General features: G+C 38.5%; 1 protein-coding gene across 1 annotated transcript in view; it reads right to left on the bottom strand.

The window, feature by feature from the left end:
* Window positions 1–3,722: 3,722 nt before the first annotated feature.
* Dapp1 (dual adaptor of phosphotyrosine and 3-phosphoinositides 1) overlaps window positions 3,723–27,552 on the bottom strand; it is a 47,147-nt gene continuing 23,317 nt past the window's right edge. Inside the window, exons 4-9 of the mRNA XM_046458812.2 lie at window positions 22,317–22,447; window positions 12,399–12,446; window positions 10,508–10,570; window positions 9,634–9,719; window positions 6,973–7,060; window positions 3,723–5,344 (exon numbers count right to left, since the gene is read on the bottom strand). Of these exons, the coding sequence (XP_046314768.1) occupies window positions 5,276–5,344; window positions 6,973–7,060; window positions 9,634–9,719; window positions 10,508–10,570; window positions 12,399–12,446; window positions 22,317–22,447 (485 nt within the window). The 3' untranslated portion in view covers window positions 3,723–5,275. The remainder of the gene's footprint in view (window positions 5,345–6,972; window positions 7,061–9,633; window positions 9,720–10,507; window positions 10,571–12,398; window positions 12,447–22,316; window positions 22,448–27,552) is intronic.

The following is a 27,552-nucleotide window of genomic DNA, read 5'->3' on the forward strand; positions in this document are numbered from 1 at the left end:
AGGTGCTGCTTTCATTCCCACCCCTTGATTCCATAACTCTGCATCTTGGCTATGGAAAAATATTATTTACATGTAATTTAGACATATGTAGTATCAAGGCCATTCCACCGTGCTGTCAAGCCAGCTGCTTCAGGATGGTAAGACCATTGAATTCCATAAGCAAGATGAGAAATATGTTGTCTTCTAAATCCAAAAAATCCATTAGTATCGTGCCACATTTTTGGTTGTGGAGCAGTTGAATGTAAATTATTCTTGCTATTAAAAGAGAAACCCTGCTGGGCACTGTGGCTTGTTGTGTAAGCCCAGCTACTCAGGAGTCTGAGGCAGGAGGAATGTAAGTTCAAGGCCAGGTTGGGCAACTCAGCATGACCCTGTTCCAAATTAAAAATTTTTAAAGTGATTAGGAATGGTAGCTCAGTTGTATATTGCTTTCCTGGCATGTGAAGCCCTGGGTTCAATTCCTAGTACAAGGAAACAAAAAATCTTGACAGGCTCCATGCCATTGTACTCTCAGAAATTTCACTTAGTTGGAAAGCACCTGAATTCTTGTTGGATTTATTTCCCATGGTCTGAGACAAAAATATCTTTCCAAAGTGCTTATGGTTTTCGCTACTTCTTGTTTAGTTGGCATAATGTCATCAACGTAATGGAGCAGTGTAATGTCTAGTGGGAGGAAATGTGATCAAGGTCCTTGTGAACTAAATTGTAACATTTGGCTGCAGAACAGTGAAGATGTGTCAGTCTTACCAGCTGAAAGCTAACTCTTTCTAGTATTTACTAACAGATATTGAGGGAAAAAAATTATTTTTGTGAGATCAATAGCCGCATACTAGGCCAACGGGTGTGTTAACTTGCTCAAGCAGTGAAATCATGTCTGTAACAGCAGCTGCAATTAGAGTCACCACTGGGGTAAGTTTATGTGTTTTATGCATTGGACAAATTGGTGGGCTGAATGGGGTTGTGGAAGGAATCACCACCTCTACCCCATCTTTGATGGTGGCACTAATTTTTAAAGTCCCTCCAGGAATGTGGTATTACTTTTGTTTATTATTTTCTCAGGCAGAGGTAGTTCTAATGTTTTCCAATTGGCCTTTCTTGCTATAATAGCCCTCATTTCACAAGTCAAGGAATCAATGGGGGACCTTACCAGTTGTTGAGTATGTCTATGACAAGCATGTATCTGGACTAAGAAAATAACCACAAGATAAGTTTACGGACCCCCTTATGCCCACTTCTCTGTCTCCATTCTTGTTTTTTCACCCCTGTGGAAAATCCAGTTCCTCTCAAATGCATTTCAGATATTTCCAGGGGTACCCATACAACCCTTCTCATGTACTCTTTTTTTTGGAAAATATATTAATTTAGACATTTAGGAATTGAACCCAGGGCTGATTTGCCATTGAGCCACATCTTCAGCCCTTTTTATATTTTTGAGACAGGGTCTCACTTAGTTGCTTGGGGCCTTGCTAAGTTGCTGAGGCTATCTTTGAACTTGTGATCCTCCTGCCTCAGCCTCAAGAGCTGCTGGGATTACAGGCCTTTGCTACCACACCTGGCTACACATGTACTCTTAAAACACGTGGCATCTGCCAATTTACTTTGCTTTGTTCCCACCCTTTGGGATAAGCTATGCCCCTCAACCCTGGTCATTGCTGCTACTTCTGCCTGAGGGTGTGAGTACCCTCAGAGGCTGCTGGATCCTACAACGAAGGCCAAAGATGTTGTCTTACTCTAAATATGATAGAACTTCCATCTCAACATCTCTCCCCTGGTGACTTGAGTCAAACACCTCCTTTAGGTTTGCAGAGGAAGGCCCAAGTAACAGGCAAGGATGTGTTTAGAATCACCATCCCCCTATAATGATACCCATATTCCATTAACCAAACATTTGCACCCCAGGCCTCTTTACCTTTAGGTGGATTCTTTTCTCAAAAAGACTCATTTTCTTTCACCTGCTAGTTACTTAGACCTGTGCTACTCAAAATGTGCTCAACAGATGGGGCATTCTGCACACTATTTACAAGATAAGTACAGAAATTGGGAGTGAGTGCTTTAAAAACTTAACCAATTTGACATAGTAAATTTATGTCTCTTGAATCTGATAACAAAATTTGGGTTTGTGATATTTATGCTTTTTATTTCACTTTTCTAGTCATTTTTAATTGAATTTTACAAAATCTCTATGATAGATTCCAAATTTTAAAAAATAAAAATCTGGTCCTCCCCTACAGATGGTTTTGAAATCATGGCCAGGCAGCCAAATCTGTAGTGAGCAGAGCATTGGCCCACACATGACACTCTGTAGGCACTATAGCACCCTTGATTGGGAAGAGTTTGGTAAAAACATGGGTCTACTCTGCAACCAATCAGAGGTGGAGGGGAAGAGAAGTAGGACTGATGTTCACTAGAATAATTCTTTTGCTGTCTGCCTGAAGTGGGACACAAGCCTAATTCCATGACCTGCACACCCATCTCATTCTCTTGCATGCCACAGGGTGGAGGAAGATGATCCTGCTCCACTGAGTGTCCTGATAGCCAGTGATTCTGGAATGGGGCTGCTTTCCCTCAGAAACAGTACTGGACTTTCCATCCAAGGGGGTGACTCTACTGCTCCAGAGGGAACTTTGCTCTTGTGTACCAAGATCTCCCAGAGGGAATTCTGAGAGTAACTGCTAATGCTTTGACAGTGTCCTGGGGCACTTCATTTTAGATAAGCACATACCATTAGCAGATGGAGCCTCATATGGGCACCTCACTCACTGTTCTCCATATCCCCCTGCTCTGATCTGCCATTGGCACAAACATCTTCCCCGGTTTTAGATTTGGAGAAATAGCTGAGGGCCCCTCACCCGGCTCCTCTCAGGAGTTGGAAGTGCAGCCTCTTTAGGAAGTTAAAATTTCACTTCAGACCTCTTATTCTACTCTGCAACAGCGGTATAATACATTATTATATATTTCAAGTAGACTTAGTGTTACTCCCATAACAGGCAACAGAAGTTGTTCTTTAATAAGGCCCAGAGCGCATATAGGTTAACCCCATACAGCTTATTCTAGGGAAGGGATTGTTATAACACTTTGAGAAATCTCTTCCAGATCATTTGGAGAAATATCAGATAAAGATAACCCATTTAGGAGACTGCAGAGAAGAATCTTACCTGGTCCTAAGTGCTTAGTGGATATATGCGTTAACTCCCCATGTCAGAACCTACCACAAATGGTTTTGTTCCGATTGAAGCTTGCTTTCCATCAAATAGCTTTGTGTACCTCTCTTACAGTATTTATGTTATTTATCTCTATGCACTGTCACTACATATCTGTTTATTGTCCTGTCCATAATTTAACTAAGAATTCCTGAAGGAATGAAACTATTTCGTTTTTTTTCCTTTATGTTATTAGTGATTAAACCCAGAGATGCTTAACCCATAAGCCACATTCTCAGCCCTTTTTATTTTTTATTTCTTTATAATTATGAGACAGGATCTCACTAAGTTGCTGAAGCCCTCGCTAAGTTATTGAGGCTGGCTTTGAACTTGTGATTCTTCTGTGTCAGCCTTTTGAGTTGCTGGTATTATAGGCATACAGCATCACACCCAGCAGGACTGAAACTACTTCTTCAACTTCCAGTCTTTTGTGGCTCATAGTTTAACTTCAGTATAATTGCTTTGTGATATTCATCAATTGTATTTCTTTTAAATTTCAAAGACTAAAAATGTGCTACTACATGAACAGCAAAATTGTGCTTTTTATTTATTAAACAGAAACAAAGAATATAAATAAACATGGTATGTTTTACAAAAAGCAAAATCAATATTACCTACACAAAGCAACACCTTTGTTTTTAAGAAAACCATACATGAAATCATACAGGAGATGTATAGTATACATCTATAGATGTATATGAGAGTTATTTGATATTACTTTGCAAACTTGACATAATACATTTTAACTTGACATCTATTTTATCCCATATAATACAAACATATGAAATACATTAAAAACCTTGTTGAAACATACAATATGTACTGTAATTTCCAAGTCTTAAATGCTTAAATAATAGAGGGAACTTGGTTAACAAGGTATCCCTTGGGACTGCAAGAGCAGTGTTATATCATACCTTTGCACCATAAACTTCTGCCTCAAAAAGCAGGATCGATAAAGATATTAGAAAGAGTTAGAATCTGCTTATGAACTCTGGACACCAGCATTTCATTCTCACTTCAGTCTTCTTACTCTGCTTTGCAACAGCTGTGTAACACATTATTATATATTTCATGTAGATTTAGTGTTACTCCCTCAATTGGCAATAGAAGTTGCTCTTTAGTAAGGCCCAGGGGGCTTAGAAGTTAACCCTATATAGCTCATTATAGGAAAGGGACTGTTATAACACACTTTGAGAAATCTCTTCCAGATCATTTGGAGAAATGTCAGATAAAGATAACCCACTGCTTACATGTCCTCTATTATTATTATAAATAAAATAATAATTATTATGAACTACAAGTTATCTACCACTTTGTTACCCTTCCTCAATTTATGTGTTTTCACGCTTCAAAACATTTCCCCCAAAATGGTCAAGTGATGTTTTTAAATTGTATCTTCATGTACCTTTATTGTCCCACATAATTGCCCATAGGACATTTAGTTCTCATAGTTTTATCATTAGATGTGAAAGACACACTAGATTTCTAAGGCTTTTAAAAGAGAAAATAAAAACAATAAGCAGGTTCCATTTTAGTTTTGGAAACAGTTTTTGACTTTTGTATAAAGAACAAAAAAGCAAAAAACAACCTCTCCTTCAAAAAATCCTTGATGTCTGCTATCTCCATATACTTTATAAAGAAGCTGTCTAAGCTTTCCAAACATACGACTGTTTACTTCCTGCATAATAGCACAACTTCAAGGTCAGTGAGCTGACCTTGACCCAGAGTGGAACTCGACAACTCATGTCAGCAAGCATGGGGGCTACTTGGAGTAAAGACAAAAATCCCTTCATCTTGCATTATGTGTTCTGAGAGTGAGCAGACCTGGAGGTGGGGGTCCATTGATTTCTCTCAGAACAATTGCTTCAGTGTGCTGGACATGGCGACATCTTGGAACGGCAGCAGTTTCCCAAGAGTCTGTGAACGTGGTATATGGGTCCTGGTCAGTATCTGCTTTTGATTTGCTTTTGAAGAAAAATCCTTGGTCAGCTTTCATCTGAATCCTGCTATGTATCACAGTACCAGGGAGCATTCCACCTTGCTCAGGGCCAAGGCCACTCTTTGGTGAGAAAGATCTATTTAAAGATGAATGACTGAGATCGGATTGTGCTTTCCTCTCGATTGAGCTGTTTTCTGATTTGTGACTGAAATAAAACACATGTGTATCTATTATAAAGTGATATCAAGAGTAATCTCTAAAATATTAAATAAGACATGCTGATTAGTAAAGAAGTCTCGCAACTATAAATTGTCACGCCCCACTCCCTGCGTTAATCTGGTTTTCTGTATTTTTCCCAGGAGACATTTATAAAGCAGTTGCTAGAAAGTACAATTTTGGAATTAGTCTAATGCTTACAATAATCTATAAAATGCAACACTATTCAATGAATCAAAAAGGATGATAAGAATCTAAAATTGTTGATATGGAAAGATGCTTATAATATATTGCTAAGTAGAATGAGTAAATAATACCAGAGAAAGGTTAAATTTTGTTTTTAAATATTTGCACAGGGAGAAATCTGAAAGTGTGCATTTGATATATTTTTACTTTGTTTATAATGATTATGTGTCACTTGGATAGGAAAGGGAAGAGATTAATTCATATCTGAACAAAGGTTTCATAAGGCAAAGTATTTCCTCACTGAATATCAAATACATCAGAACAATCTCAAAATAAGTGGCATATTACTTTAGATTTCAAACTGAAAAAATTACCAAGAGCAGAAATCCCAGTATCTAGAAAGGCCTATCCAACAAGATTCTCAGATATGAGAAAACACCTATCAGATGATTTTTTTTGGGGGGGTGGGGCGGTACCCAGAGATTGAACTCAGGGACACTCAACCACGGAGCCACATCCCCAGCCCTATTTTTTGTATTTTATTTAGAGACAGGGTCTCACTGAGTTGCTTAGCACCTCACCATTGCTGAGGCTGGCTTTGAACTCATGATCCTCCTGCCTCAGCCTACCAAGCCTTACAGGTGTGTGCCACAGTACCAGGCCTATCAAATAATTTCACACACATAAATAATAATTAGGAAACAAGTGTTTCATTTTTTAAAACATCAAAGATTTTAATTGGTATGCTGTAGGTTGTTATGTTTAAGTGTGTCCCTAAAAGATCTATATGAAAAGGCTTAGTCCCCAGGGTGGCAATATTAAGAAGTGATGGAACCTTTAAGAGGTGGGGCTTAGTGGGAGGCTTGTGGGTCAGGAGTGCGCTGCCCTTGGAAGGAAATACTGGTTGCCTGGAGTGAATTTTCACAAAAGCAAGTTGATATAAATGTCTGAGCCTGGCTGACCTTTGTCACTCTTTGACTTCCTTTTTGGCAATCTGATTTTTCTTTTTCTTCATAAGTAATTGCCTAAAGTATTTTGCTATAACAAAAAAAAAGTGGATTCCTACATGGTAGTTATAGGAAAATTTCTGACCATTTAGAAGACTTTTTAGCTAGAGAAATAAGTCAGCTTTCCTCTATGAGCATTCTGGTCACAGATGCCCTCCTCCTGACAAACCTGGACTAATCTGGCAAAGTGACAGATGCTGGGGCACTAGGGAAGGCTCTAGGGCTGAGATTCAAATAAGTTCTTTCTTTTTACAATCATGTCTCCATCTTTTTTTCTGTCCCCCAGAGAAGAAACAGACTATTCCATAAGCCTGCAAATGACATCCCTTAGATTCTTGGGAATAGTCTGACTCAACAGAAATACGTTTGAAATCCTCAACATAATTTCTCGGGACTGAACACTTAAACACTTTTTATAACTCACCAATTTCCACCGTAATATTTTGATCCATTCATCCGCTTCTACTCCTGTCTTTGCACAGAGATAAAATGTCCTGAATGGAAATACTAAGCTGATAAGACAAAATAAAGAATGTTAGCTACTCCAGGTGGTAGGTTGAACATGTATTAGTGGAACACCAATTAGAATATTCCAAGAGAAAAAAGAATCGATAAAGGACCTGAGTAAGAAGTAACTTGAAGAACTAGTATAGACAGAGCTATAGCTGCCAACAAACTGCAGAAACATGTAGGAAGTTGTAGATCCCTATTATCATTACAGGCAAGGTTTATATTCTCTAATGAGACTTCAAAAAAGAAAAAAACTATGTCCAGGCTGCCCCAGTTCCTTCACTATACATATCTTGAATTGAACACACAGTACAGGCTTATATATAACACTTATGTGTCAACTGGGTTCTTAGATGATTCAGAACCTGTGATATGATTCAAAGAATATGCAGGACAGATGAGAGTTTGTGGAAAGAACTCATTTGTGGTATCTAGCTTTAATGAGGAAAACCCCGTCTTCAGTGGATGTAGGCAGTTATTTAGGAGAGGAAAAGAGACAATATAGCTCCTCAACTAGCCCATTTCTGACCCTGAGTTAATACTGGAAGGAAGATAAAATTTCCTACTGACACAGAGGACTATTTCTAAATATGTAGTAATTCATCATTTGATTGTCTTTGATTATACAGTCAAAATCACTGGCATGATAAGGGCTAGCCCTAACTTATATCTTGCCCATCCTTCCTGAACATTCAGTCTAGATGAAAAATACTAAGATCGTTTGTGAAAAAAAGGCTTGAACTAAAATTCAGAAGGTCTCTATTATTCTATAGCCCGACTAACATATTTTGACACCAATAATTAATGCTGAGTAGTAAGAGTCTGTGTGTAGAAGGCAAAACCTTATGTGAGATTCAGTTGAGGAGTGAGTAGACAATGCAGGGGGAGGGGTGATACTGGTATTGTACACACTCTGTGAAACTGATTTCTAGAATTGTCATTGATACTCTTTGTGGGAGACCCTTAGGTATCCATTAATACAGATAATTTTCTTCTTGCTAACAGAACCCCAGGCAATGAATCCTAATTGGTCAATTATGATTATGCTCTCACTTTCCTAGCCTTCCCTGATGCTAGGGATGATGATGATGATGGCCCCATTGTGGCCAGTGAATTATAAGGGGAAGTCTATAGGGAACTTTCTGGAGAAAGATTGGCTTTCCTGGTACAAAGGGACAGATGTAGCCTTACATCATTCCTACATCTTTCTTCAGATCTATGAAAACAAGTGGCCTAAATTTGGAGTAGCCATTTGGCTCTGAAGTAGCCATCATGAGGAAAGGCCAAGAAAACTGCAAAGACACTGGACTTGGCCTTGCTGTGGAAGCTGCCTGCTTCTCCATTTCCTGTTACATGAGAAAAATAAAACTGCTAGCTCATATGACACCTTTATGCAATTTTTAAAAAAGATATCTATTGCTGGTTGATATTATAGAATTACCATGAGTTTTGTCAGGTGTGATAATGACATTATGGTTCTGCAGATAACATGTTTATTCTCAGAAGATACATACTTAAGCTTTTAGCCATGATGTTTACAATTGGTTCAGGAAAAAAAAGTGATAAATATAACAAAACATTGATGAATCTAGGTAAAGAGTATACATGTCTTCCAACTTAAGTATACACGAACAATTTGAAGATATAAATTGGTAAAAATTAAGACACTCCTTTCTCAAGATACTTTATTTCTTCCAGTTAGAAAAAGTTCATAATATGCTAATATTTGAACAAAATACTTTTGTGCAATTGCCATAAATTGTAATAATAATATAAGTTGCCCATCATTGGAGTCAACAAAATTATAATTAAAATTTTGGAGGAAAACCTGAAAGAAAGAAAGCTAAGTCGTGAATAGCCAGGTGTGCCTATAATATAGGGAGGGTGAGGCTGAATCAGGAAGAATGCAAGTTTGAGGCCAGTTTGGGTAATTTAGCAAAAATTCTATCTCAAAATTTAAAAAAGGGTTGAAGGTATAGATCACTGGTGGAGTGCTTGCCTAGTTAATGCATGTTATTAGGTCCTGGATTTAATCCCCAGTACAAACAAACAAAAAGATGTGAATGTTCACAATGCAGAATTTATATCATATATGTTATAGCACACAGCCAAACCCAGGCCACTTGCCAATTTGTGTGTGTGTGTGTGGGGGGGGGGGGTGTCAAGGTTGAACTCAGGGGTATTTGACCTCTGAGCCACATCCCCAGTCCTATTTTGTATTTTAAAGACAGGGTCTCACTGAATTGCTTAGCATTTTGCTTTTGCTGAGGCTGGCTTTGAACTCGCGATCCTCTTGTCTCAGCCTCCAGAGCCGCTGGGATAAAAGGCATGCACCATGGCGCCTGGCTCTGCCAATTTGTTTAGACCTCTTTACGTGAGGTAATATTTTACACACAGCTGAAAAAAGGCCTAACATGTATGCACTGTGTGATGGTGAATCCACATCCCTCAGTTCCACACGTAAGGAGACATTAAGTCATACAGCTTTTTATTCCTGAGCTAAAATAAGTGTCTGAAAAGAAGACTTTTAAAAACATTTCCTTTATAAAAAGAAAAGAAAGAAAAACCAACTTACCAAAAACAGTTTACCCTTTCCTGTGAATAATCAAATTGAACAGCTGAACATTCCCTTAGGTCTAGGATCCGAATTGGCTCTGGAGACTTAAAAAATAAAACAGAAAGAGCAACCTACATCATCATAAAAATAATCACATCAATCCATCCATCATTTATCATCTAATCAGACTTATTAGAATAATATGTACTACATGTTTGTATACATATATCATGTATAACTAAAAAGAACAAATTTTTAAAAAAAGAGTTCCACCAGGTACAACTGTCAGTTTTTTTTTCTCTAAGAGGACTGATATATATATATATATATATGGAAAAGACTTTTGAAGTAAAGTTACCCACCTCTGGTTTTAGAATTAGCCTTTCATGAAGGTAAGCATTAAGAAGAAAGACATTGCCTCTATCAACTTACATTTGATAGAGATGGATTTTTACCCATGGAAGGGAGTGTTATTTTTCTCTCTTTTAAAACTTCTACTTTCTCAGAATTTTTTTATAAAGAAAGTGAGAAGAAATAAAATAATCTTAAATTAGCATAATAAAATGGGCATGGGAATGGACATATTTTAATAAACAGAGAAATCTCTGGAGAGTGATAGTTAACAAATTGTAGCAAAAGAAAAATTCTGTTACCCTACACAGAAGGAATTATGTGCCCTAGAGAACAATAGTTCAGCCAGGGCAATAGGGCAACTCTGGGATACACATCTTGTCTTTGCAAAAGAACTCTACTCATATCAGGAATCAGGAACTCATCTCCAATCATTTATTGTTTCAGGTGGACAGAAGGAGAATTTCAGGGATTTTTAGAGGCAGATGTTCCTTTTATCTAGAGAGTTGGTTTTTAAAGAAAAATATATTATGTTTCTCACCATCTGGTCTTTGAAGTATTTCAGTTCATTTCTGTGCAAAGTGAACCATCTTGTTTTCCAGGTCTGAGGAAAAAAAAATTAAGACTTATAGGTTTTGAGTACAGGAATGCAATATCTGAACTAGATAGTTTACTTTTAGTTTTGAAGTATCTAGAAGATTAGATAAAAATAAGTCTGAAAATTATTGTATGACTGAGAAAATATTTTCAAAATATCTAATACATAATTAAAATTGATTCCATGCATTAAGTTCATAAAGACGGCAGGGAAATTATTAGCCTATTTAAACAAAAAAAGATGTAGCCTCTCATAAATATTCAAGATGATTATAACAAACAACTAAAATTTCTATATTATTAACTTTTATAATAGAAATAGATAACATTTTTGAGCACTTTCTGTGAAATACATACTATTCTTTTTTTAATATTTATTTTTTAGTTGTAGTTGGACACAGTAACTTTATTTTATTTATTTACTTTTATGTGGTGCTGAGGATTGAACTCAACATGTACTTACATTAAATATTATATACTTTTTTGGGGGGAGGGTGCTGGGGATTAAACCCAGGGCCTTGTGCATGCAAAGCAAGCACTTGACTGAGGTATATCCCCAGCCCTAAATATTATATACTGTTTATACATATATTAAATATATTTAATTACATATGTATATATGTGTACATATATACATATAGATGTATATGTTTGTGTGTGTGTACACAATCCTCATTTAAGAGACAATCCACATATAACAATGCCAAATATTATTTTTGTCTTACAAATAAGCCAATTAAGGTTTGGAAAACTCAAACCACATGACAATATAAATCTTGCCTAAGAATTCTATGGCAAAACTGTTGCTGCCACTGTCACCTTCTTCGTATACCAGAATCCTTATACATTCTGGGTGGCAATGTAACTAGTTAAAAGAAATAACAGGATTTAAGAATAAATATGCTCAAACGTGAATATCCCCAGTCTTCAGGAAGCATCCAACCTAGTAGGGACACAACCAAATGTTTAGGTTGGATTCAAGCAAACCAGTACCCCTGAAAAAAGAGGCTAAGTGTCCCTACTCTGCATATAGGAAGGAGCAGATGCAGTCCCTTCATGAAGGTCTCTGTGATGCACTAACATGAGATAGAAGACAATCAATGTTAGGGTCTGTAAACAAGTCAGGATAGCGCCTGGCATTTTGCCAGAGGGAGTGGTTTGTGAAGTAATGCCAGCGAGCCATTAAGTGTGGAGATTCCTTATTGGTTGACTGCTGTATCTAGTTTATGTTAATTAGATAAGCTGTGTGGAATGTATAAATACCCCTCCTGTCCTACAATAAACGGCTCCCACTCCTGCTGTATCAACGTACACAAGTTGTTCGTCACCCCCTGGTTATTTTGCTGCAGCCGGACTGTGGCAAATCACATAAATGGGGGACAGTTGCATACAATAGACTTATAAAGCTCTAAATTATGTTTTCTTTGGGATTTTAAAATAGTTTTATTATCGTCAGTGATGTTTTGGGCCTACCTTTAGTCCACATTTCATATAATTTTGACTTCTTTGTTAGAAAAAAAGGAAAGAACAGAAGCATTCTGCCTTATCATACCACCTTTATCCTCTCTCATTCCATTAAAAGGATAACATGGCTTCTGGTGTATTCATTGTAGAAAACCAATGTAAGGCTTTCTAAAAGAATAAGCAAGTATTTTTCCAGAATTTTGACTAATCAGTCATAAAAGTGAACTCTTTCAAATAGGTAAAACTATAAGTGGGTCAAAATGAGTTGGCAATTATGCTGTTTAAAAAAGGACTGTCAAAATGAGAATTGAGTCTGTGAGACATGTTCTCCTTCTTTGTGGCTGGCATGAGCAAAAAACGCACTTCCTTACCTTGACGAGGCCCCCCTGTTTGGTGAGGTAGCCTTCTTTGGTACCCAACTGAAAAAGAAAGAAGCACTAAGTGAAGTGCAGAACAGTCACAGCATGATGTCTGTCTCTCTATTACTGTCTTATTATGAATAAAGAACAAGTCTGCTTTTGATCCTTAAATGATGGTCTTTCATTCTTCACCAGGCACTTGAAAATCTTCCACATCCTGTCAGAGATTGTTTAGACTGGATCATTTGGTGTAATTTTATAGCAACAGACAAGTAGGGAAAGGCTCTCTGCTAACTGCAGCTAGCAATTTGCAAATAATAAACCACATCTTTTCACTTATAAAAGTCAGCGTTTGTGGAAGCGTGTTATGTGTAACCCAGCAGCTTGTACTGTTGCAGGAGAATTAGCACCTAAACACGCATATGCACATCGATGGTCAACCATAGTGGGCCCTCCTTATCCACCAGTTTCACATCCTCAGATTCAACCACAAATTGAATGTATTTGGAAAAAAAAATTGTACTGAACGTACACAGAATTTTTTCTTGTCATTATTCCCTACATAATACATTCTAACAACGATTTACATAGTGTTTATGTTGTATTCAATATTACTTCATCTAAGATGGTTTAAAGTCCATGGGAGGATGTGCATAAGTTATATGCAAATACTATGCCATTTTATATAAGAGACTTGGGTATCTGAGGATATTTGTATCCATGGAGATCATGAAACCCTTCCCCACAGGTACAGAGAAATGACTGCATTTTTTGGAAACTGGATTAAGAAAAGTAAAAGGATTTATTTACTTTGGGGTTTCCCAGGGTGTGCATTATATTAATATGCTTTGTAAATTTTAAAGAAGGAACCTCAGAAGTAGCATTTCCAACATTTATTTTATCACATATTCTTTCCATCTCCACATTTCCCTACTTTCTCCAAAACATTTTTTTTTTTTTATACCAGGGATCAAACCCCCAGGGGCATGTAATCATTGAGCCAAGCCTTTATTATTATTATTATTTTGAGATAAGGTCTCACTAAATTGCTCAGGCTGACTATTTTTTAATATTTATTTTTCAGTTTTCGGTGGACACAACATCTTTATTTTATTTTATTTTAATGTGGTGCTGAGGATCGAACCCAGGGCCCCACGTATGCCAGGTGAGCGCGCTACTGCTTGAGCCACATCCCCAGCCCACTCAGGCTCACTTTAAACTTGTGATCCTCCTGCCTCAGCCTCCCAAGCCACTGGGATTACAGACATGTACATCTGTGCATGGCTGCAAACCATTTCTTAAGGCTCATATCTATGGAATAGATATTCAGGAGTGCAGATTTATTCATACCTGATTTATTCAAAAGGGATTTGAAGTGGGAATGAGTCGTTTCCTTTAACTCACATACTACTAAATCAATACCAAATGTTACCTAGAACTTATGAAATATAATGAACAATCAGGGACTGCATGAATAGATATCTGCATGAGACAAGGAACCTTAAATCAAGAAATTAATTCATAAATTCCTGATGAAACTAGATTTCTCATAGGATGTTTTGTCTAATATGATCTTATGTTAGAGTGCTCGCCTAGCACAGGTGGGACCCGGGTTCAATTCTCAGCAACACATAAAAATAAAGGCATTGTGTTGTGTCCATCTACACCTAAAAAATAAATATTAAAAAAGAGTTTTTTTAAACAAAACAAAACAAAAACTGGGAAATGACTAGGTTGATGTCAAGGTTCTTTTTATGGGAGTTTCCAGACTATTTTTTTCCTGAGATGAATTTTGCCTACCAAATAAAAAGAGGAACAATTACCAACCACAGTACAAAGAATTAAAACAAGAAATAATATCCAGTGACTTTTAAAAGTGCTGTGGCATAAAAGTAAGGATGGACTTCCCAGGTGTTCATTTAAACAATGCTAAACAATATAGATGAATTTGATATCATATAATCAATATTATTTATTTTGATGTTAAGGGAATTGATCCAATTGAATTGAGTTTAGGTATATAGAGCAATGGCAAAAATTACCATTTGGGGTGGTTGCAGGTTACTCTCTATAGAATTAAAATAATTAAGGGTAAATTGTTATGTAAAAGACCTTAATGTAATTATTCACTGATATCAAGCTAAGGAATAGTGCTGTTCACTTATCTCACCTCCACCCAAATAATATGCTATTAGTCTAGCATTTTTCTATGGTTTTGATAAATGGAAAACTACCAATTGAAGAGCTGAGAATATTAATTTTATTCCAGGGTCTCAGATTATAAGAAATGAAATAATTATATAGAAGATTTGTCTTTTAAAAAATTTATGATCTATAACAAAAAAGATGTTTATAAGAACATCTTTCCCAAGTTGGAAACAAGCTTAATGTTTAAAAATACAGGATCAGCCTTTCTGACTACCTTCTTTAAAAAGCCATGGGTTGGGGGTGGAGCAAGCAGGCAGTAGTGTGAGTGTGTGGTGGCACATGTGCACCTTCATGGAGGGTGGTAGAGCCCAGGCAGTGTACAGGGAATATTTTTGTGAATGATGGTGGTGATGGGTCAGCAGCAGCTTGGAGGGAAGTGTTAAAGCCCAGCAAGGTGAGGAGAGCTTCTGCTCAAAGTGGTGAAGGTGGTAGATGGTGCACAGTTTCAGAGACAAGTCATGGAGTGCATGTGCAGTGAGGGCAGGGATGGCATTGGCCTGGAACTGGGTGTTAGAGCCTGAGTTGGGTGAGCAGGGTGTCCAAGTAGGGTCATGGATGAAAAGAGCATCAATTGAAGATGGCTTCCATTCAGTTGATTATCATAGAAGTAAATGTATAGAGGATAATGGGGTCAATATTCCTCACTGTGGGACAAGGTTATTACAATATGAAAAAGGAAAAAACTAGAATGAGCTTCGTGGTACTGGATTAGGATTGAAGGTACTGTTATGAACCCATGGAAGGTGAGTGGATATATGGACAGATGAATAGATAGGTAGATATAGACCAAAAACAGTGCGTGTGGATTCATATGTAGATGCATGCATATTTTCCCTTTTCATTGAGTGGTTAGCAGAATGACACTGCAATGAAAATAAGCAAATACTGCTCAAATGTTGATTTCTAAAGCACCACTTTGCAGAAAAAGGAGCAAGTTTTTTTTTTCTTTCTTTTTTATTGAGAATTAGCTGGTTCCAGAGCTGGGAACAAGGAAAATATAAGTCTGGAATATCCTGCTGTATCAGAAAGTTATAAAAGCATTTTGAGACCATATGAACACAGAAGTCATCTTGAAAGACTGGGAAAATTTAAAGGATCAAAATAAATAAGGATAGTCATGATTATAACCTATCAATACAAAAAGGATTGGATAAATGTGGAAAATAAAAATATTTCCCTTACAGTACAATAACAGCTAATATCAGAGACTTGCCATTTGTTGATATCATTGTAATAATTAAAACAGCAAAGAAACATCAATAAATGCTAAAATTGGTAGATAAAATTTTGATGAGGAGTAGGATATTTGTATAGTCTCCAAAACCTCCACAAATATTTATTAATAAAAAAAGGGGAAAATGATTTTAAAATAAAGAAATGTTAAGTGCATACATTGCTTAAGTCTTCCAACACCCACCTTAATGGGACAAACTGAAATTGTATCCATGTGAGAGTTTGCAATGAGAAGCACAAAGCATCCTTCTTGTGGTATTTCTATCAAAAATACAGAACTCAAATCTAATGATGATTCAGTGTCAGAGAAACCAAAATTGAGGAACAGTTCACAAAATAACTGACCTTTAATTTTCAAAAACGTCAAAGACATGAAGTCAAGGAAAAACTGAGGAGATGTTTTGTCTTGAAGAATACTCAAGAGATGGGACAGATAAGTGTAATTTGTAACTGTGTATCGAATCTTTTCCCTATAGAGAACCTTATGGAGAAAACCTTATGGAGAAACTTGAATGAGATCTCTGGATAAAATAGTAGCATGGTATTAATGTTAGTTTCCTAATTTGAATGGTTCTGTGTGACCATGTAGGTAAATGCCCTTGTTATAGGAAATGTGCCATGGAAGACTTCAGAGTGATGGGGTATCATGTAGTCAATTTAGTTTCCAATGGGTCAGGAAAAACAGAGTTCTTTGTACTATTCTTTTAATTATTCTGTAGGCTTGGAATTATTATAAAAAATAGAACATAAAAACCTAATAGAGGAATTACTAAATAAATTGATGTACCAAAATAATGGAATATTAAAGAATTTTCTTAATGATGTTTTAGGAAACTATGTAAAGACATGAAAGCTGAACATAACATATAATTAAATAAGCATATTTATAACTCTACAATATAAAGCTCATTATATATGTACAATTATATATATAATATAAAGCTCATATATAATATTATATATATATATATATATATATATATATATATATAGAGAGAGAGAGAGAGAGAGAGAGAGAGACAGAGAGAGAGAGAGAGAGAGAGAGCTAACATATGTGTTTGGAAGGACAAACAGCAAAATAGCAAAATATTAAGTGTGAGAAAAACTTCACAGATTGAATAATAATACTGAAAAACACCAACATGCAAGGGAGATGCCTAAGAAGAGGAACTATAAAATGTGTCAGAGATCACAAAATATAGAACAATGTTGCAGAAGCAAAGGAAACAATTTTTAGAAGGAGAGAATTGTTTAAAATGTGAAATACCACAAAAGGGAAGCTAATGAAGCTAAAGTTTTTATAAGACTTATTCTATGCCAGGAATTTGAAATTTTATCTCACTGACTCTCTACCAACATAACTACTTGACATTTCACATTTAACATGTCCAACACAGAATTTCTCATTTCCATTTCCAAACTCAGTCCTCCTCTAGTCTTAGCTATATTAGGAAGTGGCAGGACTATTTACTCTGTTCCTCTTGATTTCTTGTATCACATTCAATTCATCAGTATGTCTTGTCTCTTCTACCTTCAAAATACATCCTGAAGTTGACTAGTTCATACTTTAACTTCACTGCACTTTAACTACTACTCTTATCCTCCTTCCCCAGGTTAATACCATCTCTTCCCTGAACTGCTGTAATAGCCTCTTGAAAGGTGTTCTTACTTAGTTCCCACTCCAGTTTCCATGTACAGTGAGAAGGATCTTTTTTAAAAAGTAAAAACTTAAGGAACATTTTAAAACTCTCTTATAATTTCTCATCAACACTTGGAACAAAAATCCTTTGCCACATGCTATGAAACATTTCATATTATGTAAAGGAGGAAAAATTGACATTTTAGATTTGACAATTCTTCATGAATTGCCCGATATTTAACCTCCATGATCCTTCCCATGATTGAGAAGCAATTCTCCATGGGTCTCTTATGTTTTTTTATGTCACAAAAGCATGGCACTAACATCCTTTTATTAAAGATCAAATTTTAAAAGTATGTTTGCCTGACAGACAACCTTGGAAGACAGAAATAATATCTCCCTCAAAACCAAAAGTCGGACATGCTAGTGTGCATTATAAAAGATTTGGGTTCCCAAAGCTCAGGGTTCCTCTCCTACAGTACAACCCACTGTGTATATAGTTATCACTTGGCCCTTTTAATGTACTCCTGTGGGAATTAGAATTCAGCACAGGTTAGAAACTCAAATGCCAATATTCTGATGATGCTATTGCTGTAAGAAGCTACCGGCCTTGTCTCTGACCCAGAAGGCTTGTGTCATCTAGTAGCATCCATGAAACTGTGGCAGGCCAACTTGTTAGCTTGTAAGTAGGATAAGATCTTGGACTCTTCACAGTTCTTGACACCCACGGAGGCTAGTGTGTCTCAAAGCATTGTGGCAACTAAAATAAAGTTTCACAAACTCAGTTGGGATGTACTGTACTGTTCTTTGAGAATATCATTGTCTTACAGGACCTGCTCCCCTCCATTGCCTCAGTAATCTCATCTTTCACCACTTTCTCTCTCTCCATCTAGGCATGTTTGCCTCCTTGTGGTCTCTGAAACACCACAGTGATAGTGCAGTGATACAAACCTGTAATGCCAGTTACTTGGGAGACTGAGGTGGGAGGATCACAAGTTCGAGGCCATTTTTGTTTCATTAAGTTGCCAAAGATGGCCTTGAACTTTTGATCTAAGTGCCTCAGCTCCTGAATCACTGGGATGACAGATTGCACCTGGTATCATTGTCCACATGTGTTTTTCCTTTCCGTGAAGCTTCTGCTCAAATGTGACTTCCTCCGAGAGGCCTCCTGGGTTTCCATCTTTTCTCCTTGTCCTTTGTTTTGTGATGTATTCCCAACTAGAATGTGAACCCTTGCAGTGGGGGGCTTTGCCTAACCTATTGCCAAACTCTCAGTGTTGTATATATGGTAGGCACTTAAAAGATGTTTGTTTAGTTGGGCACACTGTTGCACACCTATAATCCCAGTGACTTGACTTGGGAGGCTGAGGCAGGAGAATTGCAAGTTTTAACCAGGCCCTAAGCAACTTAGCAAGACCCTGTCTCAAAATAAAAAGTAAAAGGGCCAAGGATATGGCTTAGTGGTAAAAAACCCATGGGTTCAATCCCTAGTACAAAAAAAAAAAAAAAAAAAGAAAGAAAGAAAAAAGAAAAAGAAAGAAAGAAATTGTTGAAATTGTTTAATAAATAAATTAATTAAATTAAACCTCATCTCAGAAACTCAATGCTTTGTTGGTATATGTGTATGTGTGTGTGTGAGGGTTTAAACCCTGGACCTCATGTATGCTAGGTAAGCACTCGAGTACTGAGATACATCTGCATTGCAATGCCTTGTTGTTTATATGTCATAAATAGTAATTTCCCCAAAGGCAGTTGCCAAAGAATGTTAACTTCACATAAGCACTTATATTTCTGGTCAATGGGACATCTTTCATTTTTGCTTTAAGGAAGTTCTTTTTCCTGTAAATAGAATTTAATTCTCTACTTTCACTGACAGCTTGTGCAAGAACTGCATTTCCACAGGAGAAAGCAGAAGTCTGAAAACCCTCAGAGCTGTCAGCTTGGAGGCAGAGGTGCATGATCCTATGGCTTTCTGGGGTAACCAGTGAAGATGAAAACTTTGTGTTCAGTATAAACAATAATTCTAATCAGATCAGAACTCTTTCCACAGCCACACATGTACAGTCATCAAAGAGTCCATAGTGGAGTAATGAGAGATGTTTCAGAATCCACTCGAAAGCCTTTTAGAGTTGTTGTTGTGGTTGTTGTTGTTTTGTCTGTATAAATGCACAATAAACCAGATGTGGTGGCACATGCCTATAATCCCAGCAGTTAGGGAGGCTGAGACAGGAGGATCGAGAGTTCAAAGCCAGCCTCACCAAAAGTGAGGCACTAAGCAACTCAGTGAGAGCCTGTCTCTAAATAAAATATAAAAAAGGGCTAGGGATGTGGCTCAGTGGTTGAGTGCCCTTGAGTTCAATCCCCAGTACCAATAAACACATAAATAAACAAATAAATAAATGTACAATAAACTTCATGGGATTCTCATTAAATAGTGTGAGTTATCATTGTCACTGTCAATCAACCACTCACTACTATTTAAAAACAGCATTATACAAACTTTTCTGGGCAGGTGAATTCATCTGATAGTTGGAGCGAGCAAAGAATTAACAAGGCTTCCAGAATTTTATCTCAAGAGGCTTATTTTTACTAAGTATGCTACATCTTGTGCTCACATCAACCCTTCAAAGGAGGAATTATCTGCATCTTACTGTTTGATAAAAGACACACATTGTAGGCTCTTGATCTGATTTTTACTTTCTTTTGACTTTAAGTTATTTATCACCTTACTTTCCCAAGTGCTTCTAGTTCTGAGGATGGATACTTTCTTCCTCAACTGTAACAAAGTCAAAATATCTTTCTTGACCGATTTCTAGGATTTTTCTTTTTGAGAAGATGTGGCAGAGTAAGAAAAATGTAAAGAGTACCATGAACTGGCTGGGCTATAAAGCTCCAAAGACAAGCTATGAAACCTGTCCTTGGAAGTGTCAGGGTAGCTGGGTACAGTGGTGCACGCCTGTATTCCCAGTGGCTTCGGAGGCCGAGGCAGGAGGATTGCAAGTTCAAAGCCAGCCTCATCAACTTAGCAAGGCCCTGAGCAACTAAACAACATACTATTTGAAAATAAAAAATAGAAAGGGCCAGGGATGTGGCTCAGTGGTTAAGTGTCCCTGGGTCCAATCTCTGGCACCAAAAAAAAAAAGAAGTGTCAAGTTGGTGGGGGTGAGACAGATGTGCAGGTAGTTCATTATGATGTGATAATTCTTGGATATAGATAAATAGCAGGCTCCAGAGCCAGAAAAGGAACATTTATAAAGAAGCTGATGGAGTCAAGGAAGGCTTCCTGGAAGGCACTGATCCCGGATGCTAATCTTGAGGGCTGAGTGGACAGTAACAGCGTTGGAGGCATTTCAGCTACAGGGAGGGCAGAAGGAACAACTTATTGAAGTGCATGCTGTTTGAGAGAGGCAGGTTTTGTCAAATAAGCATGGAAGTAGCATGAGATGAGGCCAGAGGGCAAGCAGGGTGTATGTGGGCCATGAAGACTATGGGCACCACAGAAGGATATGAAACAAGCAGGTTATGTGGTGAATCTGCTTTTTAATAATAAGATCTCTCTGGCAGCAGGGTGGAAAAAGAACTGCAGAGACAGAGCACTCACATCTGTTTTAATATGGTTTGTAGCTGAGTATCTGCAAGTGATTATTTCTCAAGTGTTATGATTGCTACTCAGAATTTGGGTATTGTCTTTATCCACCACATGAATCCAGATTTCTTGTAGTAATAATGTTCAGCAAACAAGGGGCAGCAAATAGAAGAGCCCTGGGAATAATGAAGAGAAGGGGCTGCCAGGGAGGGATCTGCAGGGTCACAGTTCACGGAACAAACATAAATGGACTCTTGAAGGACAACGAGTGCTCTAGTTGCACTGCAGCTGAACAATGGCCCCCGATGCAAAGAAGTGCAAATGTTTTCAGTCAGTGCAGGAAAAAAGAGCTAGGAAGAAAATAACACCATGAGTTTTTATAGTAAAGCAGGAGAACACTTTTCTTCCGTGGAGGGTTGAAATGTAAAAGACAATTTTTTTCTTAATTTAAGACATTTGTCAAAGAAAACTGTTAAGTCAATAGCTAAACACAGCTCTCACCCATTCTACCATGAACTTTGCTTGGATATCTAAAGATCGGAACTTAAGTGCCATTTTCTTTTTTCTTTTCTTTTCTTGCTTTCTTTTTTTTTTTTTTGTACTAGGGATTGAACCCAGGGGCACTGAGCCACATCCCCAGCCCTATTTTATATTTAGAGCCAGGGTCTCACTGAGTTGCTTAGCACCTCACTAAGTTACTGAGGCTGAATTTGAACTTGCGATTCTCCGGCCTCAGCCTCCAGAGCTGCTGGGATTACAGGTGTGTGCCACCACGCCCGGCTCGACTTTTTTAAAAAAAATTGTTCTCATTAGTTATATAGACAGTAGAATGCATTTTGACACATCATACATAAATGGAATATAACTTCTCATTCTTCTAGGTTGTACATTTAAGTGCCATTTTCTAAGTATTTAACATCTTGTTGCTAAAGCCCTGTGTGTTCACAAGTGTGTCCACGTGTGTGCCTGTGTACATGTGTGCCTGTGTTTGTGTGTATTTGTGGTGCTGGGTATAGAGCCCAGGGCCTCAGGCATGCCAGATAAGCACCACTGAGCTATACCCCCAACCCAATCATTGTATTCTTTATGATTTACATTGGATCAGATGAACTGAGTCACAACCTTTAAATATTATATTCATTCCCAAGTCTTATATCCCAAGCTAGAATTTTTATGTGAATAAAACTTCAACTTTTACTGCTCTTACAACTCTTACTGACTTCCAGACAATGAAAGAGCTCGTGGTTAGACTGATGTTACTTACGGAAGGTGCAGTGGGCACGAGGTCACTTTCTGTTCTTCCTGTCTGCATTGCTGTGTGAACCCTGACAGATTCATAAATGGAAGGTTCTTCCACTACTCTTGGATAGGGATGTTTCAGAACGATCAGAGTGCCTGAATAAGGACAAAAAAATATATATGTATCATCAAATGATAGCCCCAGAAGGAAGATCCAAAATGCTAACTGGATGCCCATGACTGGATTGTAAAGTTGCTCATTTTCTCTTGTGTTCAGCTATTCATTTTTCTCAACATTTGTGGAATAACTACCGCATGCCAGACACTTGAGCTGGACACTGAGACAGCAAGCATGGTAGAGATGATTTTTGGCCTCCTAGAGCTCTGAACTAGTAATGGATATAGTCATTTAAACTAGGAGGGTGGTGAGACTGGTGGAAGCAACATAGGCCAAGCATGTTGAGAGCTCCTAAGAACCTCACGAGAAGTATTCAGGAGGCTCTCAAAGAGGAGATACCATTGATCCCTTAAGCAGTAACTGGAAGACTTCCAGGTGGGGTTTATGAAACCAGGAAAACAAATAAACAAATGCCCTGGGGTACAGGAGGATCTAGCAGTTTCAGAACAAACTTGTAACAAATCAGTGGATCTCAAAAAAGGGGACTCAACAGCCCTCTCCTCACTTTCTTCTACCACTCGGTCAATTAACTGAACGAAACCTTTGCTTTGCTTAAGGGAACAGAACACCAGTCAGCTGGTGCTCACCTGTGACTGCCTCTACTGCGTCTGGAGGAAGGGCCAGGCACTAAATAGGCTCAGCCCAGGGGCCAGACCTTGAGTCTCGGGAACTTTGTACAGAAGCTTCGAACACTTCTGACTTAACACTTTGATATTTCCCCTGCTGCCTCCTTCCCCTGATCAATGAGTCCATCAGAAACTAGAAACGTTGACTACAAAAAAATGTGAACGAAATGGACTTTCCTCCCTTGCTATGGCTTCTTGCTTTTTATTTCACTAAGATCTTTTCTACAGCAGGTCGAGGATGGCACTAGACAGAGGAGGTGTAAAGAATTCGGTAATTCATCAACACATATTCATGAAGCCCTGCTCTACCCTGCACTGACTAGGCACCTGGGAGACAACAGCAAACATGAGGCACCTGCTCTTTTAGAGCTTATATTCTAGGAGGGGAACCAGAAAAAGAATGGAAAAAAAAATGTCATGTGTGAGAGGTGTTGTGGAAAAATGAATAGAACAGGGTAAAGGGACAGAGGGTGAAAAGGGTGGGATTGGGAGAGGTGATATTTTCCAGCAGTGGCCATCTTTGAAGAGATGATTTGAAAGATTATATAAAATAGCTGGGCACCATGGCACGCACTTGTAATCCCAGCAACTCAGAGGCTGAGGCAGGAGAATTACAAGTTTCAGGAGTTCCTCAGCAACTTAGCAAAATCCTGTCTCAAAATAAAAATATAAAAAGGTCTGGGGATATAGCTCAGTGGCAAAGCACACCTGGGTTTAATCCCCAGTACTGCAAAGAAAGAAAGGCTAAAAACAGAATATATGGACACTAAATTTTGGTACAAGAGGACAATGAGAAAAGAAAAAAATGCTTCCTTTGTGGTTAAAAAAAATACAAAACCTAATGTTAATGATGAATCTATATAATTTTTTTTTACAATGCTTGAATACATACAACATCTGATTACAAAAAACAGAACTGTGGCTTCTGATACCTGGGGCCCACACAATGTGCTGCCATGAAATGAAAAGACATGTTGAGAAAAGCCAAAAAAGAAGTCCCTGATCTCAGTCTCAGAGAATGAAGGCGGTGGCCCCTCCTCTTTGTGCCTCCCATTCAGGTCAGTTGCATTGGGATCATAATGAAAAATGGCTTGCCCCGTTATCAGAGGCCCCAGTCCTGTTCTTGCACATTGTCTGTGCTCTCTTTTGTCAATGTGACCCTTCCATGGGAACACATCTAGTCATATAAGGAGAAGGGGCCAGTTACAGTTTCACAGTCAGAATGAAAGCAACACCTAAATCAAGAGCAGCCGTTGAGCAGGTCCAGGGGCCACGCAAACACGGATACCATTGCTGTTGTGTGCTGAACTTGGGGAGGGCTGCTGAAATCCTACCCCAGAGAATTGCCTTCAGCGGCAAAAAGAGCCCTGGATGCAGAGGCAGAGCACAGGGCTGGATTGCCACCACTACTACGCTGTCCCGTTGACCTTGGATGACTGTTCTAAGCTTTCATTCTATCTCTGACTATAAGAGCAGTCACACTTTCCTCACACCAGGTAAAGAAGTGATTGTGGACAATTATAAAAATGGTAGATAGCATTCTACTTTGGTATCGAGAACTCCACAAAATAGTTTGAGTTCTTGTCCTATCTTCAAAGTTAATGCCAAAATTTCACCCTATTCCATATACTTAATATTAAAACAATGCTTTAAGTGAAAATAGAAAGATATACCTGATGGATATTACCAGAAACACCCTTTGCATACTCTTACCTGCATTCCTATTATTTCTGTAGGGAATCATTACACTGATTGGTTCAAAACATTTATTATCTGACAGTTCTGGGGGACAGGAATCTGACATGGATCTCATTAGTCTGAAATCAAGGTATTGGCAAGGCTGCCTTCCTTCTGAAGCTCTAGGGGAGAAGCTGTTCCCTGGTATTTTCTAGCTTCTAGTCTAAAGGATATCTTTTTTTGACCTTTCTTCCATCTTCAAAGCCAGCAACAGGAGGTCAGGTCCTCCTCATGTCGCCATCTCTCTGGTTCTTCCTCTTCTGCCCGACTCTTTTACTTACAGCAATTCTTGTGATTACAATGGCCCCATCTGCATAATCCAGGATAATATCATCTCAGAATTTTCTGACGAGCAGTCTTTATTCAACCTATAAACTTAATTCTCTCTTGCCACGTGGCATACCATATTCACAGGTCAGGGGAGAAGTGTTTGCATGTGTTTGGATGGCCATTATCTGGTGGACCCCAAGCTTAGTCTCTGGGAGAGAGGAGAACCATAGGAACCAGGTGTGCTGCAGTATGAAGGTCTCTGGGCTGGGGTAGTTGCCTGAACCTGCAGGACCTCAACCACTTGATATTAGGAAGTCACTGCATTTCCTATTTCATTTCAAAGTTCTCTGGACCCCTTCAGAGCTGCTGTGGTGTCAAATTCTTCTTTATACCTCCATGCTTCAGAGTTTCTGACGCAGTGAAGGCCTGATGAGCGAGGGAATGGATGAATGAATGCTACAGTAGTTCAGACTTAAGTCAGGGAAAAGCCTGGGGTGAATGAGCCTCCCAGGCCCACAGCTCCCCTGGGCTATGCCAAGAACAGGACAACTTTAGACATGACTCTTTAAAATCTCCATTGGAAGGGAAATTCTATTTTGGAAACCTCCTCCAAAGTTTAACCCAACAAAAGCTGATTCAGGGAGGTAGTATTGAGTCAACTAGAAGAGTGGAATTAACTGTAGGTTGATTTTTTAACTAGTAAAACCATGCATGAGGCTAGATTCAATTGTGGAAGGAAGAAAATGACAAACTACTTATAAAATGGTACCTTCCATAAATAAAAGTCTGGTGTCAAAGAAGACAGAACTTTAGCTGAACATTCTTGTCCAAGGAAGAACAAATATATAGACATCTTGGCCTGGCTGCTAGGCTTCGGATGACTCCCTTTCTATAGAGACAGTCCCATTCCACTCTACAGAGATAGAGTCCCCCCAGCCCTACAGAACCACCGGGCAATGGCCCCTCGCCCACAAACATGCAATCTGGGCCACACTCATTAGGTTTACTTCCTGTGTCCCCTTACTTCCTTCTCTGGAAGGAAGGCCACCAATTTCAGTGTGTGAAAAGCATGAAGTAGACTGTTGTTTCCTGCCTTTGACATGAAACCTGGTTTCAGTAACGTTCTGCGGAGGTGCATTTTGGAGATGAGCAGGGGCTAGACAGAGACAGGCTTTCCAACTCACTGGAAACCTCAGAGTTGCCATCACAACTGATGAGATGATTCCTGCCTCTTGGTTGTTCAACTTGCCCTTTAATTCTGGGAGGACATATTAGTATCTTTCTAAAAAAAAATTTCCAATCTTCTCTCTGTACTTTGCTCCCCCTACACTATATATTTTCTTTAATTCACTTAGCTAGAGTTAGTTTTTGTGTTTGCAATCAAAAGAAACTTATCTAATGTAGCCACCACGGACTCATAATCTCCCCCTCAAGGTCCAAGATAGTGCCTTGGCTCCAAAAGAAGAACTCTGGGTTGGTGATATTTAGACCAAAAGAACCCAGAACTTGGTTGGAAGATAGAGATAAAAAGCAACGGGAGGCAGGGGGTGGTGGAGGAAGATCAGCAACCACAGGCCTTGGAAACTTGGCTGCAAGTTTCACTTCAGTTTCTGAGCTGCATGAAGGGGACTGTTGTTTCCTGCCCTTGACATGAAACTAGGTTTCAGACATGCTCTGCAGAGGTTCATTTTTGAGATGATCAGAGCTGGATGGGGGCAGACATTCTAGCTTGCTCTGGCTGAAAGATAACACAGTGATGTGTAAGAGGTGCATCAATAACTCTGTGTGCAACAATATGAGACAGCATTCAAGGACTCCTATCTTGTGTACCAGCAGGGAGCCAGGAAAAGACAAGAACAGCCTCAAGCCTCGGGCATTATTTTGGTATCTGAAATACAGTGCAGCGCAGAGGGCACAGAACTCCTGAAGGGAAACTTTTAAGTATTTCCTTTATACCATCAAGTTGGTACTTAGTTATTACATTCCTCAGCTGGACTCTTGAGGTGTTGGAGGACAAAAATGATATCAGTTCATCTCTCTCTATAAATCAGTGGCTAACAATGCCCATCTTATGGCTGGCATTCAATAAAATATTTGCTGAACAAAATTAAAATGGGATCACATACACCCATTTTTTTTTTTATTACTGCCTTCAGGTTCAGAAAACAAGTGCTGCAAATGGCATGATGGGTTCTGTCTTCTCCTGCCAATTGGCAGTGGGTCTCTTGGCCCAGGCGTACATCAATATTCAAGGCCCTTGTTTTCTTTCCTTCCTTTCTTTTTTTCTTTTTCTTTTTTGATACTGGGGTTGAGCCCAGGGGCCCTTGACCATCAAGCCACATATCCAGACCCTTATTTAAATTTATTTTTTATTTTGAAACAGGGTCTTGCTAAATTGCTTAGGGCCTCACTGAATTGCTGAGGCTGGCTTTGAGCTCCTGAGCAGCTGG

Source organism: Marmota monax, unplaced genomic scaffold (genome assembly GCF_021218885.2).
Source record: "Marmota monax isolate L192 unplaced genomic scaffold, Marmota_monax_Labrador192_F-V1.1 WCK01_AAM20220418_F8-fsc00002, whole genome shotgun sequence".
NCBI classification, from domain to species: domain Eukaryota; kingdom Metazoa; phylum Chordata; class Mammalia; order Rodentia; family Sciuridae; genus Marmota; species Marmota monax.